Here is a 17,856-nt window from a genome sequence, read left to right as displayed (position 1 = left end):
CATTGCTGGATTCTCTTCATTGCTTCGCTCCTCATTTATGTTTCTCCCTGGCGTCTCCTAGGCTGTGTCCGAATGTCCGCCCTAATCACTATATAGGGCACTAGATTGTGGTTACGCAATTTTAAATGAGTATCCGAACGTCTAGTGGATGGAAAAGTAGTGTACTTGAAATTTCCCACAATGCACCTTGAAAAGTGATTATCCATGATCATTAGATGAGCAGATATATCCCAGAATGCACTGAAAAAAATAATGCAACCGCTTTTTGTATTTACTTAATCATGTTTAGTTACTTTAACACAATTGTTTTATGTCCTACCCTGCTAACATGAAACAATTGTGTTAAAGTAACTAAATATGATTAAGTAAATGCCAAAAACTTATGCATTTTTTTTCAGAATGCTTTGCGAAGAGAGCTCTCCTTCAAAGTGTCTTGGGAATTGTTGTCATAGCGGCTCGCTGTTGCCTACGCCTGTTGTTACCCAACAGCACCGACAAATAACAAAGACGGCACTGGCACCGTGTGGGGAGGCTGAGTCATGTGACCAACGAGGAGGGAAAAGTAGCGGTCATCTGTCCAAACTGAGTTCACTATAAATTCCACTATAAAGTCCCCACTCTCTATAGTGACTGAGGGACTTAGAGGTTAGGGCGGACGTTCGGACACAGCCCTAGTTTTTGGTTACCTGATTATGATTTCTGGATTCGTATTCCTGTTACCATCTACATCTTAATTAAATCTGCAAGAACTCATCTCTGCATTTGGATCCTCAACTAACTTCCACCAAACCTGGCAATATGATACAAAAACAAAAAGATACTTAAATTCAACTCAATTAAAAAAAAGAGGTTGATTTTGTGACTAGAGAACTATCCATCCATCTTCCTCAGCTAATTCCGTCATGGTCGCATTGGTGTCGATCTTCGGTAGTCTATGGGTGAGAGGAGGGGTAGACGTAGCCAGTCTGTTGCAGGGCGCTCTAGTGAATTGTTTCTATGGAAATAAGGTCCTATGGTTTGGATCATTATCCCATTAATAGACCAAATGATAATACATTTTCTTTTAATCCCAGAATCAACCAGAATATTACCAGTATTTGTTATCGCCTAAGGTCCAAATCCTGATTGATCCTGTTGGTATGAAATTCTCCTCAAAATAATTATCCTGTAATAGTAGTTAGGGGGGGACACATGAGATAGCCTTTTCCATTTCTCAGAGAGCCTCGGTGTCATGTCAATTATACTTCAGGGGAAGTCAAGAATCCAATGTTGATAAAAAGAGGTACTTAATTATTAGAGGTATTGATAGTTGTAGTGAAGGAGATTTGTTGAAAACGAGTAATTTATTTCCACTGGATCCTCATATTAAAGGTTGGACTATAATACTTTTGGTAGAGAATTATGCTTAAATATTGTAAGGTTTTTACACATCTTTACTATGGTTGCCAATATATGAGGCCAGGTTTGTATAATTTAAAGAAAAATAATATACCGTTAGTTCAGAAATTAATACAATACATCTTAGCTTTTACTTTTTAGAAAGAGTCCATGCAACTATAGAATTACTTTTTATGCTGTTATTATTTTGAGGTTAGTACCACTCCTGTCACTACCCCCTTATTGTATAAAGAAAGTAATGTTTCCTGTGACACACTTCTGTTTAATTTCAGATCACCACATTATGCCTGTCCTGAAGTTATACGGGTAAGGAACCTGCCTTCTCTCTGTGTCCTCCTTCAATGCCTCAACCTGTGATGAATACGAGCAAATGATTTTGTTCAAATATTGATTCTGAAACAAATTCCCTCGGCTACATGAACTGAACAGTGAACTTATGAACTACCTCTCATGCCGATACTAAACCTGAGATTTGTCTTGTTTTAATGTGCTCATCTATTGTCAAAGTGAATTTTCATATTGCGATCAGCACTTAAAAGATTATCCAGCTCCATGAATAAAATGTTTTTTTCAACGTGTTGGTAGAGACAGAAGAAGTGAAAGGATTAAAATGGATTAGAGCGTTTCTCCTGACAGAATGTAGTCATGTTTAAGCCTCTATAACACATAATTCAGCTAAATTAAGTGAATTCTTGCATATATCTTGAATCATCTTTTGTGATTTTTTTTATTTTATTTTATCTTTGACAGGGGGAGAAGTATGATGGGAGGAGAGCAGACGTGTGGAGCTGTGGGGTCATCCTTTTTGCCCTCCTGGTGGTCAGTTTTAAACTTAAGCTTTACCTGTTTAGTAGTGGTTTGTTTTATTTCATTTTAAAGTGTTTGTCTCTCTGTAATTTTTACTTTCTCCCTCTTATCTACAGGGTGCCCTGCCTTTTGACCATGACAACTTACGCCAGCTCCTGGAAAAGGTGAAGAGCGGTGTGTTCCACATGCCGCACTTCATCCCTCCAGACTGCCAGTCACTGCTCAAAGGCATGATAGAGGTTAACCCCGAGAAGAGGCTCACGGTATGTTACCCATCAAATTATTCCAAGAATACCGCAGACAATATTAGGATGACTCTGATTTATGCATTTCAACTAGTAGCTTCTATTTACAGTTTATATTTTACAAACAGAAATAGTAGTGCTTTTATAGGGATTGTATGTAATAGAAATAGACATAGTCAGGGTTCTCGCCATCATATTTAAGCATAGCTGAAGTTTATCCTGCCATGCTGAAATTCAGCCCGCTAAGCTCATAAAAAATGAGCATACACAACCCTTTGACTGGCATCTGGCCTCCCTCCCCCAGGGCTCTGTCCAGCGCATTTCAGCACAAATGTTGCTCTGAAAGTTGTTAAAATGACACTGAAATTAGTCCAATACACTGACTTTTAATGAGTATAACAGTCACAGAAAGAAAGAAAAAGGAGTGAGCTTAATTTACAGAGAGACAGATAACGAAAAAGCATGCAACCTTTAAAATATTTTTTAAAAAGAAAAATCTGATGTTTATGTCTTGCATTTCAGTCCAGCCTCATTTACTTTGAAAGCCCTAAATGAAATGTTTCAATCATCTTAGGTTGTCACATAATTAATAGCTGGAGGGTTCCTTTAATCTAAATCCAACTGTTTTATGAAGACTTCAGGATTTGTAAGAGAACATTAGAGAACAAAGAGCATAAAGTTGAGTATTGTTTAGATTTAAACTATTACAATCCCTTGTTTTAATCCTATTGATTCTGGTTTTTGATTCTTTTAAGGGAGAGGTAATAAAAGTTAAGGGGGAAGCTGGCTAACCAGAGTTTAAAAAGTCTAAACATCTTTATCAAATATTATTCTAGGATTTTTTTTTTAAATAAATGTTATAATATATTTTACAAAATTGTATATACATATTTAATAAATACAAAGCTATGACTCTAATATAAATTTTATAGTTTTCACATTTATGTATATCTAGTGTCTGATGGTACAGGTACCGCATAAGACTTATTCTGTTATTTTACTGCCCTGATTCTGAGTGTGGTGATGCTGCAGGTGTTGGGCTAAGGAAGGTATTCCTGCAAAATTTATGTGCTTTGTTTAACACACTAAACATGGAAGGATTGATATTATACTTTTGTGCACAGAGGAACGATCCGATTTCCTACTTGTTTGGAATCTGTTAAAACATTTCATGAAAGGAAGAAAAGATGAAAAAGGCTTCACTCTTCTGCAGAAGTTATTCTCTAAATGCAATCCCTAAGGGAACCTACCTTAACACAACGCAGGTGCAGAGTGTCAGAGACAAAGCTCTCATCCTGACCTCGTTGGGGTTATATCGTGTTGGCCATACACCATCCTTGTCATTTCTTTAATTAAAACTACGTCACACTTTCAAATGATTTCACACAAAAAGATTGTTACACGCTCCTGCAGATTTTCCTTCTCTGGTATTAGTGGCTTCTTCTACCAGTCGGCAATGAATGCCGGTTAGCATTGAAACCTAACCTTGCATATAAAATATATACAATTCTGGGAGAATTAAAAGGTCAGGACCATTTCCAATCGATTCATGGTGCCCAACCATACAAGAGCATCACAAAGAATACATCAGGTCAACGTGAGCAGACGAAGAATTTGTCAGAAAAGCACATTATTAGCCTATGGTAAGTCTGAAGGAGCTGAAGCAGGTAGAAGAAGCTCAGACAGCTAATGGCCTGCTGCACTGGGGTTTAAATAATCCCATAAGACTTTCTGTTAACAGTGAAACATCTGTCATACAGAGGGAACAGAAAATCTGTTGAAGCATATAATAAGGTTTGAGGAGACTAAAACAAATTTCTTTTGGTCGATATGCTAAAGTGATAGTAAACTAACATTGCTCATAACTCAGGGGTAACCAATGTGGTGCCCGTGGACACCATCTTCTGAAACTCATCAGTAGGCTAAGATTGATTTTTTTTTATTCTGTTAGTCTTTTTTTTGAATAATCTATAGAGAATTTCATCATTTTAACCATACAGACTATTTAGGCATTTATAGAGATTTCAAAATGGCAATTAGGAGTTAAAAGAAACATAAACATGGTGGTGGCAGCATCATGCAGTGTGACAGCGAGAACATATTCATGTTTTAAAATGACTCAAGGCCTTAGCTTTTAAAATCCATTGTTTGACAAGAAAATTGAAGCTCACAGAGATTTTCTGTCCATATGACCAAGCTTGATCTTCCAACGATTACCAGGAAAAATATTCAGTCAACAGATTTGGAAAGCTAATGGATACATACCTCTAAACACTTTCAGTGTAAGGGGTGCTGATTTTGATTAGCAAAAAACATTAAAACCACTTCACAATTATGCCTATTTCCTTTAGATCTTTGAATAAAACCATAATAAATGTGTTCTACGATTGTCAATAATACCTATTTAAGGCATTGTCCATCTGTATTATAACCTTTATTGTGATATATTTGTCTTCTTCCATTTCAGCAAGGAATAAAGCTATAAACTGGGATTGTTTATAGATGAAGAAATTTATCCTTAGAAAATAAAAGAAAAAATAGAAATCTTATGCAAACTGTATGCATGGCCCAGCTCTGTTGCCATCTGGCTGTGAACAGACTGTAGAAACTAATGGTCCCATCTGCCCTCTTTCTTTTACAGCTAGAGGCCATCCAAAAACATTCTTGGTATCAGTGAGTAAACCTTCATTATTTCATCCTATTTTTTTTAGACTGCTGTCAAAAGATGTTGCACCAGGTTGTTTGTATTTTTAATTGTATTAATCCAAGTCTGGATTTGTGCTGTTTTATGTGCGGTCCATAGGGGGGGTCGTAATGAGCCGTGTCCCGAACAGCCTCCTCCAAGGCGGGTGTGTGTGAGGAGAATCTTGTCTCTGACCGAGCTGGACCCAGATGTGTTGGAAAGCATGCACTCTCTAGGATGTTTCCGTGACCGAGTCAAGCTTACCAGGGATTTACAATGTGAAGAGTAAGACTGCTTTTCATTAAAAATATGAATATGATATTGAATATGCCTTACAAAGCAATACCTGTGTTATAGATACAGATATACAAAACAATAGCTTTTTGATTTTACAGTTGGCTTAAACATATCAGTCCTTTCTGCACATTTTCGTCAGCTGTGAGAGAGCATATATATAAACAAATGTACAGTCTATACTAATATGCTTAATAAACAAAGGCTACAAACGCTAGACATTAGAGCAGATAAAATTCAATTCAGATTTTTTATATAGCGCCAAATCACAACACATTCCATCTCAAGACACTTAAAAAAGACAATTCAATCAGATCAAACATTCAAATTGATTCAGAGTTTTCTGTCTAAGGAAAACGAGCAGGTTGCATCAACTCATTGACTCAAAGGCAATCCCCCACACCAAGCATGCATGTAGCGACAGTAGAGAGGAAAAACTACCATTTAACAGGAAGAAACCTCCAGCAGAACCAGGCTAGGTGTGAGCGGCAATCTGCCGAGGTCTACTGGGGTTCAATGAGACAGAAGCAGACATACAGAAAGAAGCAGAGACACAAAAGGCAATTGTCAACCAGCTCCACAGGCGGCCCCGTCCAGGAAACACACAGCTAAGTAGACAGGCTCTGAGCCAGCTCCCATGTCAGGATAAAGAGAGAGGAAATAAAGTTAGTCACAGTCAGAGAAACAGGACTACACTAAAAAAAAATGCACAAGCTCCAACATCTATAAACAAAGGTTGATGGCAGCAGCACAGCTGATATTTCTCTCTGGGACAGCCAAAAAGGAACAGACCAGATAGAGCTACTATGAGAAAAAGCAGAGAGAGCATAACGTTAGCGACTGAACATACAAAAATTTTGCAGAATGGGAGAATAAAAATAGATAGAAGCAGAGTGATGAAAAATTGGTCCCTATGTCCTCCAACAGCCTAAGCTTATAGCAGCATAACTGTAGCGATAGCTCTGGGTAACCTGAGCCACACCAGCTGTAAGCTGTATCTAAAAGGAAATAACAGGCAGAACAGCACAATTTCCCTCACAGAAATTCAGGTAAAATGAATGACTTACTGTGGAGGAAAGATCTCTCTGATCCAATACAACATTTTATAATTCAGTTATGAAAAGTGGCTTTGGAGATATTCACCAACCACAAAAGAGGTGATATAAGTACTTACAATTATATTTCATTTTATCTTAACCGATTGGTTCATTCAAATTACCTGATGTATGTTTTTTAAGGCTAAAATACACCAGAGATAGACCAGGAGTGTATAAGTTCTTGACCTGAGCCTGTTGAATCAGACGAAGGTGGTGTATTTTAGCCAGCTACACAGAATCTCTGCAGACAGAATAAATGTTTGGTTTAAAACATTTATCCTACCCGATGGCCTGCATGTGGTTAATCAATGCCAGGGTGATTTCTGAGATTGCAACTTTTTTCGAAAGCTGGTTGTAAAGCACGTCTACATGCAGTAAAAAAAACACTAGACAGCTTCATCACATAGCTGTTGGCCTCATTTTATTTTTCCCCAGTGATCCAAACTTTCATGCTTGCTCATTCTCTGTTGCAGAGGAAATATTTTCAGCGAGCAAAATCTTTTTTATTTGATGTTAATGAGTAGCAAACCATTGATGATTTTCACTGTTATATACGCTTGACTGTTTTGGTTTAATTCTGCTTAAATGTTATAATAGACTGGTGAAAATTCAGTGTTGAGTAACCATAATTTGGTGAATATAATGAAATGATTTATACTGCATGCAGCCACACACTATTATGTAAAGCTGGCTATTATAATGTAATTTATCATAAAGCATATGTTGTGAAAGTATATTTTCTATATACCCCTCAATATTAAGTTGGGTGGCACCCTAGCGCCCCCTAAAGGCCAGCTCCTACTCACTTTAGTGTACGCTCTACTTATCCTGCCATTTTAATGTTAGAAGGCACCAAAATCATAAACCATCACATTGTATTGAGCTTCACACTGATTTGGAAATCTGTTTGTTTTAAAGCATCTTAAAAGGTTTTTCTCTTAAACATAAGTATGTGGCTCCATGTTTTGGTTGAAATGTCACAATTATTTGTCAATTAATTAAAGGTAAACTCTTCTGTAGGATCATTTTATTATGAGCTAAAAAGGCTTGTGAGACTTTATTCATTTTTTTTTTTACATTTCTTTATTTATCCTAGAGAAAACCAGGAGAAGATGATTTATTACCTACTGCTGGACAGGAAGGAACGCTACCCAAGCTATGAGGATGAGGACCTGCCTCCACGCAATGATGTTGGTGAGTCATTAGGGGGCAGGAGCGAACCATTTAAGAAAGGAGGCTCCTTTTCTTAGCCCTTTACGTCAATATTTTGTTTCCCTTCGTTTCAAAAACACGAAACGTGATAGGACATTTGTCCAGTGAGAAAGCTAAGAATACCACAGTGAATGAAAAGCCACCAGATGATTATAAATGTAAATATAGCAACATCATCAGGACCATAAATCCATCTTAGTCAAAGGGAGATCTCATTTAAAATCTGTTATTTATTTTTAGAAACACTTCAAGATCCCATTTGCTCTATTTTAAGAGCAGTCATGCTCTAAAAACTTACATTATGGTTAAATAAGATAACCAGTTTAAAACTGACAGAATTGTACCTTTACACTGATGTCCCCCAGCAGACCCTCCCCGTAAGCGTGTTGACTCTCCCATGCTGACCCGACATGGTCGCTGTCGTCCTGAGAGGAAAAGTCTAGAGGTGCTAAGTGTAACGGAGCAGGGCTCTCCCACGCCACCTCGCAGGGCTCTGGATACAGCTGCACACAGTCAGAGGTAGTGTTCTCTTTTCCTCCATGTTTGCAGTTAATACAGCCTTCAAGACATAAAGAGTTGACTTTATACTGTTTGCCTTCTTCAGGTCTCGCTCTGTCAGCGGAGCTTCTAGTGGTCTCTCCTCGAGTCCTCTAAGCAGTCCCAGGGTAAGGATAAGTTCAAAGACTGTTGAGGCATTTTATTATAGAATGATTTTCTACAGGCTTTACATATCCAGAGGCCTGTACAATTATTTATTCACCTTAAACTTTTCAGCATTTTGTCACATAACCACATTTTTGAATGGGATATAGGAGGATTTTATTTAGTCCACCATCAAACAGCATTTAATGATTAAACAGTAAAAATCAAAGTATAGATTTTTTACATTTGTGTTTAGAAATCTTTAAAGTAATATTTGCCTGTTAACTCTGTTCCCCCTAAATAAAATCCAGAGAGAAATAATATAATATAATAGCAGCATAACTGAAAGTTTTATATTAAGGACTCTAAGGTTTCTTAGAAAATATTATAACAAAAAACAGCATTTATAAGGAGCAACTACACAGCAGACATGTCAGAAACAAAGCCGAGGAAAAGTTAAAAGTACGATGAGGGTATAAAGCTTTCAACATTTCAAAGAGCTCTTTTGGATCCTTTATTTGAAAAAAGAAGTTTGTCAAACTGGTCAAGAGATCCATCTAAACCGACAAATCAGGCAAAAAAAAGAGCACTATGCCAGGAAGCCTAATCAGGCTGCAATGATCCACAGCGTGGAGGAATCTTTATAAAGATAATTTATTTCATATTTTGCCCTAAAAGCAACATTGTAGTGTTAAAAGACACAAGGAGTCTTTATTCTAGTTTGCTATAAGCTATATAGGAGATGCAGCAAATGGGAGAAAAATGTTTTGTGGTTTTAAGAGTGTAGAATGATTGAAACCAAATCATTAATCTCAAAAAACCCTCACCGCTAATCACCATTTCCACTCTGCCAGTTATGTGAAACACAGTGACGATAGCATCGTGTTTCAGGAGTTCTCTTTTTTTTTTTTAGCAAGGACAGGAAGGCTTTGCAAAACTGATAGACATATAGAGTAAATGTCAATCCTGGAGAACACCTGTTGGAGGCTGCTAATAACTTTACAAAAGGATGGAGGCACAACTTTTCATGAGCACAGTGATCATGAACATAAAACTAGAGCTCGCATGGAAACCAATCAGCCCTTTTCCTTTTTACTTCAATGTTATGTCCCACCTTGGTATCAGTTAGCTTACCAAATAAAATGTTTACTGGTTTCTACTCCTAACAAGTCACTATATCTCTTTGCTTTCCTCAATAGCTCTAAAGCTTGAGATGGGTGGACTCTAAATGAATGTGTTTGAAGATTTTAACATAAAGTGACCCTCTTGTTGTATTTTCTATGGCTTTTGCAGCACTCTTAATGTGTTATTGTTGGGTTTTATAACTGATGTTTAATCCTGTTGCATAGCAACCAGTTCCTAATGTTTTGTGCTTAACTTTTTACAATGAACTCCTTCACTAATCAGTTTGTGGTCAATGTTTTTAAAGTTTAAGCTGTTAACTATGAAGCCATTTTCTTCAACTTCCTGTGCTATCCATGTATCAATGTCTTCAGTCATTTACAAACATCATCACACCACTTCCAGTTCCCCAAATTAAAATCTGTCTCAATGGGAAGTTTGCATATTTTTCCTTTATTTCATTCCTCTTCTAAGTTGTACATGAAGTGGTTCAATTAGAAATTATTTAGAAATAACAAGTGTTTTTTTTTTTTTTACTTAAAGTGGTCTTTGTTTGAATCCCCCCCTGCTTTACAGTAACAGCATCACTGCCACTGCCCTCATGTTTCTGCACTTCTAACTTTGTCGCTTTAGAAAATAACAGTTAAAGCAAACTGCCAGCTTTCCTAATCGACAGTTCTATTTGCGTTAAGCACGTTCACTGTTCATAAGGTGCACTCTTCTGTCATTAAGCATGATATTCATTTCCATCCTTTCTCCATTTTCCATCCCTTCTCTTTCTTGTTTTCCATCTCTCTCCTCCCCCACCACTCCCACACTCCTCCAAATCCACTCTCCCAGTCCTACCAGAGCCCCGTCTTCACTTTCAGCCAATCAGACGTCACCTGCGCCACTGCTTCCCCCCTCACAAAGGAGTCCAAACAGGGAAACACCACCACTCCTCGTTCAGCACGCTCTCATGACAAGGCCAAAGCGTCCCCCAACCCCAAGACCCAGACCCTGCCCACCAAAGGACCCACTGACCGTCCCCACCTGCAGGCCATCAAATCCCTGCCCCTGCACAACCCATCCTCTCGCTCGCCCTCCCCTTCCCCACTCCTGTCACCCATTCCCCGCTTCTTCTTCCCTTCGTCCTCTGTCCTTAAGTCAGTCACTAAGAGTTTCTACCCAAACTCTGCCCACTCTGTGCCACAGGTTACCCCCCAGGGCTCTCCGCTGCCCACACCGTTGGGCACCCCCGTTCACCATCCCCACCACCCCTCCACCACCCCGCCCTCCTCTTCCTCGTCCTCATCCTCATCACGGGCAGAAGGAGGCGGAGGGGTAGGTTCGCTGTCGCTCACCCCTCCCTCCAGCCCAGGAGGGGGTGGTGGCATGGGGGCCAGCAGCCCCGCCCACTGGAGGACTCGCCTCAATTCCTTCAAAAACAACCTGCTGGGATCGCCCAGATTCCATCGCCGCAAGCTACAAGGTGAGATTCAATGTTATGTTATGTGAGAGAAAACCCACATAGATTTTTGTCCTCAAGGTTTGAGATTACAGCCATAAACCTCAGTATCTGTTGGGTTGTCTATTGCAGACGAACACAAATGATGAATAAAGAAATTAGAACATGGTTTGTTAGCATTTATTGCAAATAAAACAACAACAACAGGCTGCTACCATTTTTAAAATACATACACCCAAGTGGAAGTTGGTTAAATAACTTAAGTCAGTTCAAAGTTTTGATTTATACTCAGACTTTTTGCATTCTGACTGTTCTTTGTTTACAACTTCGTCTAAATTTATTTTCTAATAAAGTTCTGTCAAATATAAAAAAGACCAGACAGAAGTTAAATTTCCCTCCCTCCCCACCTTTGTGAAATCAAACAAAAATGTTGTCAAACATTTGTTGACTTTATGACCTTTGAACTTAAGGTAATAACTTTATCACAAAATGAGGTAGCTGGATTAATTGATTTGTAACATTTGCTCTTTTTTTACCTTCTTTTTTTCCTCTTGAATGTATTCCTCAGGCGTGATAATAAATATTAAAAATCAAACCTCACTTTAGGGCCATTGCTTACTTCTCAGGTTTTTACTTGTTAAGATCTTTGAAAATGTGCTGCTTTGTGTTGGTCTAAACATAAACCCCCACATACACTGAGGTTTGTGTTTGTAATGTGTGCAAATGTAGATTCTTTGTTTTAGCCACACAAATAAAATGATTATCTAGCATAAAACCTTCACGGCTTCCAGCTGTTTATGACATTAACTTGAATTTAGATTTATCTCTCCCAGTTCCTACATCAGAGGACATGTCCAGTCTGACGCCAGAATCCAGCCCTGAGTAGGTCACATACCTAAACTTTTAATATCCCACTTTATCCCCTGGGCTGTGCATTTTCTCTCATTGCTTGCCTTTTTTCACTTTGACTGCAAGGCTGGCGAAGAAGTCCTGGTTCGGGAACTTCATCGGTTTGGAGAAGGAGGAGCAGATCTTTGTGGTGATCAGAGACAAACCCTTGAGTTCTGTTAAAGCCGACATCGTCCACGCCTTCCTGTCAGTGAGTATCTGATGGGAGTTTTCCTACACGCTGCTCTCTGTCAACTTTTGCTTGTACATAAGCGTGGCTCTGACCGGGAGAAAAGCCTTCACATGTACTCTCATGCTGTGCACCTCATTGCTTTTCATTTTTTCACTCTTCTCTTTATTTGATTTATTATTATTTTTTGTTTAATCTCGCTCACTTGTGGCATGTACGCTGAGCACTTTGCTTTCACCAATGGCTCACTCTCTGTCTCTCCTGTCCTCACCCTCACCCTTTGTCTCCCTATGCTCACGTCCGACCCCATGTACCTCTCCCGCCTCGTAAGTCTGTCGGTCTCTCTGCTTCTTCTCTGTCTCCCCACCACACAGATCCCGTCGCTCAGCCACAGCGTCATCTCCCAGACCAGCTTCCGGGCAGAGTACAAGTCCTCCGGCGGTCCCTCCGTCTTCCAGAAGCCCGTCAAGTTCCAAGTGGACATTGCCTTCTCAGAGAGCGAGAGGGAACGGGAAAGGGAGAGGAGCGAGAGGGAGGGGAGGAGAGAAACAGGAATCTACAGCGTGACGTTCTCCCTCATATCAGGCAAATGCAACGTATTTTTAGTTTTCTAACAGAAAACCTTTTTGTCACAACCACAGCTAGAGCTGCAAGATGCCAACTAAACTTATAGGAAGTGGATTTCACACTTACTTTGGTTATGTTCACCCTGTTAAATGTTTTTGTTGTGAAATAATAAGTTGAAGGGGAACCAGAGGAAGAGGCAGAAGAAATATAATGCGACTCACATGAGTTTTTTTGTAATTCATAGAAAATAAAGTGCTGCGGTTTCTTCATCAAATCGTTACGTACGTGAAACGCCAACATCTTCTATCTTGGTGCTTCAGAGCAATAAAGCCTTAAGGAGGCGCCTTTGAAAATTTCACCCAATGCCAAAACCCCCCTGAATTTAACTTTTAATTCAGTTTGAATTCTTCCGTTGTATCTCAAGTTGTTTTCTCTTTTCAAGCAACATTATTAAGTTTATTCTCAAGCTTTAATGTTTGATATAAATATAGTATTATCATATTTAATCTTGCTTCTTTTCTTTTCTGGCTTTGATGGATCCACAGGCCCGAGTCGCAGGTTCAGACGAGTGGTGGAAACGATTCAAGCCCAGCTTCTGAGCTCTCATGATCAGCCACTGGTGCAAGCCCTATGTGGTAAGGCTGCTTAATCATGAGCTAGCGCCTTTTCTTTTTATACTTTTAAAATTAGTTGAAAAGGTTTGAGAAGTGTCTACATTTGATATGAGAAATGCTTATCAACTCTGAACTTAGCCTCCATCCTCTCAGAGATGGATTTGATAAATCTGTGTCCTGGTCAACAGCTCAAGTGTGTTTCAACATAGGGTTACAAACTGATGGCTAGCCATTCTCTTTAACGATTTTTTGTTCAACAGCAGGAAACCCAGATCTTAAGGAAGTAAAGGCATCCAAGAACATCCCACTACTATCTCCATGTTTGATTGTTATTGTAATGTTCCTTTTTGGGATGATCTGAGTATCTGAAGTTACAGGAAATACACCTTCTAAGAATATTTTATTTTTCTTGTCAGCCTATGGAATGTTTTCTCTCGTGTATCCTTTTGGTCAGCAATGGTTTTGGCCTTCGATTTCTCTACTGGATCCAGCTGATCCCATGTCTCTGTCTTATTGCTAATTTAGCATTTCTCATTGTACATAGTTTTTTGTTGTTAAACTTTTGGTTGTTCTTGACGCGCTTTGTTGTAATTTTTGGCCTGTAAATCCGAGGGATGCATACCTGTGTTTTTTGAGTGCTGGATATCGATTCTCTCTCGGTTCACTACAGTGTCAAAGCAGAACTTCCCAGAGGTCAATGGCTTTATTTTGATTGGTGCATTGTGGTTTTTTGGGCATTAGCAAGTATGCAGCTGACATACAGTACATTGGGAGTGACTTTCCTGTTCTGCTGTGTTGATCCCTTCCCAGATGAGAAGAACAGTCGTCCCCATGGGACCCCCACCCGCCAAAACTCGAGGCGCTCTGAGGGTGGGGGCGACCGGTGCGAGTGGGGCGACCGAGCAGACGGTGGAGGCATAGGAGGCAGCGGAGGAGTTCTGCAACGCAGAGGCTCAGCAAAAGAGAGAACCCGCCTACTGTCCTCTAATGGAACCCAGTCCCAACCGTAGGATAGGAAGCAAGAACCCGCTGCAGGATGCTCGAGCTGCACCAGAAACCAGAAAGTAATAACTCCATCTTTAAGTATCCATGCGAGCTATGAGCCACCTCTATTCTTCCTAGACCAAGTTACTTAAATTCCTAAACATAACGAGGACTGATCCATTTTCCCTTCCAGCATATTTTTTGCTAAAATAACCTTGATGTTCTGGATCACCATTAATCATACCTTCAAAAGAGGAAGAAGATTTGAGGAACCACCCTTAAATAAATAAAAAGAGTTTGAAAATGAGGAAGATGGTATCCGCCCATTAGAACCTACTTTCCTAGATAAAAAAGATAACATTTCTGAAATGCAGATGTGCATGCCAGTTAGCAAAACAAATCCTCCATTGGAAGCTAACTCTACCAGATAAGTTAGTCTATGAAACCATTGGTCTGCAGTTTCTGCCATCTAAAATTACTCCTTAGATAAACAGTTGCGCACATGTCCCCATCAAGCAACGTGCAGATAAAAGTCCGTCTGGAGAGAAATGTAAATGTATCGCAGCATAAGAACTTCCAAGATTAGCAACCTGATACCACCTGAATAAATGGGGCGAGCTGATCCATAAGAAACTGCATCCTTGAGTTCCAGCAGTGGCTTTTGTTGATTAAAAGAAAGCCAACAAGTAAGCTAATTAAGTGAATGTGAAAAAAAAAAAAACATATTTTTTTTATTTATTTTTTTTTTCAGTTGTGTTAATGTGTTTACTTTTATTTGAGGATGTCTGTAGCGCAGTGATGTTGGTAAAGACGGCAGCAGAAACAGCCGTGTTGTTGCAGAACGTTGCTTGTTGGCAAACATTGATCTCGAGCTGTTTTGTATTTCCTTTTTACTCAGAGACAGTATGAAACAATGCATCTATGATTTTGCATTGGAACCTCATTGCTCTGAAATAGTGTTTTAGTTTGAACAAATATATGAACATTACCAGATGAATGGGGGGGGGCATTGTTAATACATGAATAGATCTCTGAACCTCATTTGAGCTGTTTGTGCCCAGACTGAATAAGAAGAGCATTCCTGACCTTTGGATCAAACAGATAGCACCTCTCATCAGAAGCATTTCTTCTATCGTCATTGTATTCACGTACTGACTTGTAAAAAAAAAAAGCAAAAAAAAAAAAAAACAACAGGAAACTTGTGTGGACATTTTCATGATACTGGACTCACAAGGTTTGCACAGGACTTCAGAGTAAGAAGCAAGCTTTTCCCAACAACCCCGCTCTTCTCATTTGAGTGTTCGCCATCGAGCCAAGCGGTCCATCAATGTGCCCGCGGCCATCTTTACGTCACCGCCATAGGACAAGCTGGACGTAGCAACTCGGACATCCACATGTTACTCCAATACTCCATCAGACCAGTCAGTGTTCTTCACCAGTCTTCCATACAGCACAATATGCAACAAAAGTGCAGGAGTTTCATGCTTTATTTATTTATTTATTTATTTATGTATTTATTTGTTTATTTATTTATATATATATTTATTTATGTATTTATTTATTTATTTCAGATTTTGGTTTTGCCATCAATTTATTTATAAAGTGTATTTCATGTCATCAATACCATTCTAATAGCAAATTCTATCATCTAATTCACTTAAAATCTGGATTTTCTTTGAACGCTCCTTTTCTGTTCTTATAGAAGCGTCAACTCGTCTCTCCTCTGTGACCTTTGTCTAAATCTGGTGTTTCTCATGCTTATGTCTGGTATCTGGAATCTGTGTGAGACTGATGATTGACGACTGAGTGAGGGTGAGATTAAAGCTTTGCAGCACATTTACTTTAAGCTGATCTTTGCATGGCGATTTCGCCCAACCTAATCATATCAAATTAATTATCAAAGCCAAACTCTTAACGGGCATTGTCCGTTTTCTTTTTTTCCTTACACATTTAATGTTTGTTTCACTCATTTTATCCTTCTCTTCATCCTGTATTGTGTACCCATCATCACAACAGAAAATGTATAGTTGTTCGTCTCACTGTTAGTGCACACTTTTACGATCGCACACCTTCATTTTCTGTTTCATGTCAAATCACCTTCACTTTCATTGACCCAGCCCTGGCTAAGATTGTAAACTATCCTCCATTCATATGGGTCAGTAGAATAAGGTGTTTTAAAAAAAATGAAATGTCTGTATCATAATTTAAATATAAAAAGTGCACTATTATTACTATTGCCTGTGATAAAAGAACAATTATGATTGAATTGATGCTCAAAATAAAGAGAGATTCACATTATTGTTATGGTGACAATAATAAACCCTAAATTGATATATGTGTCTTTTTAATTTCTTGGCTGGAAAGATGTAGAGATGCAGTGAGTTTTTAGCCTGTCTGTTTTTATATGCATGTATTTTATGCTTTTCTTTAGGTGTTTTTTTATGGTTAATTTCAGATTTGTTTAAAACAGGTCTCAGATTAAGTTAATCAAATTTCTTATTCAGAAATGTTAACTTGTATTCTGTACAACTGGAACAAAATATTTCAACCTGACGTGAGAATGCTGGATTTCAGGAAATTCTAACACCAATTAGACTTAGGAAAAAATTTTGTGAAGAGGACCAGGGTGGTCTCGAATAGCTGGACATTCAGCAAGCATTTCAAGGTAAGTTATAAGAACCATGTGGTCTGGTTCATGTGTTTCATTAAGATGGTTCTCTGCTGTTTCCTACAGAATTCTTCGCTTGTTTTTTTTCTGGCTGAAGTTGTCATCAGGCTGACAGACTAATAATAAGCCAAATTCTGCAAGTTAAAACCACACCGTGTGGATTTACATTAAAGCCTCTGTCATCTGAATCTTTTCAGTCAACAGAGGGAAGAGTTCTGTCACTCTGTCCTTTTCAGGAACACAGATTTAGGCAGAAATAGCGTAAGGCTGGATGGAATATGAATATGTGTTCTAAAGATTGAAATGAAATCACAGAGTCCCATATTAAGATTTAACCTCTTACTATGCTACTTGAATGATTGAGAGTTTATACCTAAATCTGTGAAAACCTGCCTCCTTTTGCAAGTACCTCTTGTTACATCATTAGAACAAAAACAGCAGAATTGGCCATGTTTTGTGAACATATAAAACTTTTTTTTAGTTGTGTAGATGCATAAATTTACCAGCTGTTTTTATTACGTCTGTGTATATAAACAGCATTGCGTAATGTGTTAGACTTGAATCGAAATATATTTGTATAGATTGTTTTGGGTTATCATAGTGCGTTCAATTGCATCACAGCCTGCAGGTTGACAAATGTAAACGAGAATGACTATGAATTAAACGACGGCTTACTTGTCGGCTTTTAAATATGAAATATTTCTTTTTTTTTGGCTTGTGTGCAATGGCTACTGGATGCTTTGGGGTCTTGATTTAGTTTATAGAGTACGCTTAGGCATACTAATGTGAATGAAATTTCATTAACAAAAAAAAAACAAAAAAAAACAACAACATATTTTTGTTTTTCTTCACATCAATAAACATAATAGGTTATTCTATAACGTATTTGAAATCTCAATCCAAAACTATCATTTTGCGGACATTGACGTCAACTCGCAATTCCATAATTTTCGACGCCCTTTGAAGGCAGCACCAACTCATCCTCGTGAGCATCTGTT

At 38.6% G+C, this 17,856-nt stretch overlaps 1 protein-coding gene across 8 annotated transcripts in view; it reads left to right on the top strand.

The window, feature by feature from the left end:
* The window catches only part of LOC107097217 (serine/threonine-protein kinase BRSK2-like), a 19,742-nt gene extending 4,382 nt beyond the window's left edge, over nucleotides 1-15,360 (top strand). Inside the window, exons 6-19 of one of the 8 annotated variants that reach the window (XM_015394276.1) lie at nucleotides 1,671-1,704; nucleotides 2,149-2,217; nucleotides 2,322-2,468; nucleotides 5,092-5,123; nucleotides 5,254-5,418; nucleotides 7,621-7,718; nucleotides 8,105-8,255; nucleotides 8,341-8,401; nucleotides 10,341-10,971; nucleotides 11,766-11,829; nucleotides 11,923-12,046; nucleotides 12,400-12,610; nucleotides 13,138-13,227; nucleotides 14,005-15,360. In XM_015394276.1, coding sequence (XP_015249762.1) covers nucleotides 1,671-1,704; nucleotides 2,149-2,217; nucleotides 2,322-2,468; nucleotides 5,092-5,123; nucleotides 5,254-5,418; nucleotides 7,621-7,718; nucleotides 8,105-8,255; nucleotides 8,341-8,401; nucleotides 10,341-10,971; nucleotides 11,766-11,829; nucleotides 11,923-12,046; nucleotides 12,400-12,610; nucleotides 13,138-13,227; nucleotides 14,005-14,216 — 2,089 coding nt within the window. In that variant the 3' untranslated portion in view covers nucleotides 14,217-15,360. Of the gene's footprint in view, nucleotides 1-1,670; nucleotides 1,705-2,148; nucleotides 2,218-2,321; nucleotides 2,469-5,091; nucleotides 5,124-5,253; nucleotides 5,419-7,620; nucleotides 7,719-8,101; nucleotides 8,256-8,340; nucleotides 8,402-10,340; nucleotides 10,972-11,765; nucleotides 11,830-11,922; nucleotides 12,047-12,356; nucleotides 12,611-13,137; nucleotides 13,228-14,004 lie in introns of all 8 variants that reach the window. The other 7 variants (XM_015394281.1, XM_015394277.1, XM_015394275.1 and 4 more) reach the window with 7 other exon arrangements.
* The last annotated feature ends 2,496 nt before the right edge of the window (nucleotides 15,361-17,856 follow it).

The sequence above is a fragment of the Cyprinodon variegatus genome, unplaced genomic scaffold (assembly GCF_000732505.1).
Source record: "Cyprinodon variegatus isolate N-32 unplaced genomic scaffold, C_variegatus-1.0 Scaffold679, whole genome shotgun sequence".
NCBI classification, from domain to species: Eukaryota; Metazoa; Chordata; class Actinopteri; order Cyprinodontiformes; family Cyprinodontidae; genus Cyprinodon; species Cyprinodon variegatus.
Note: the sequence above shows the minus strand (reverse complement) of the source record. Positions and strands in the feature narration are given on the sequence as shown.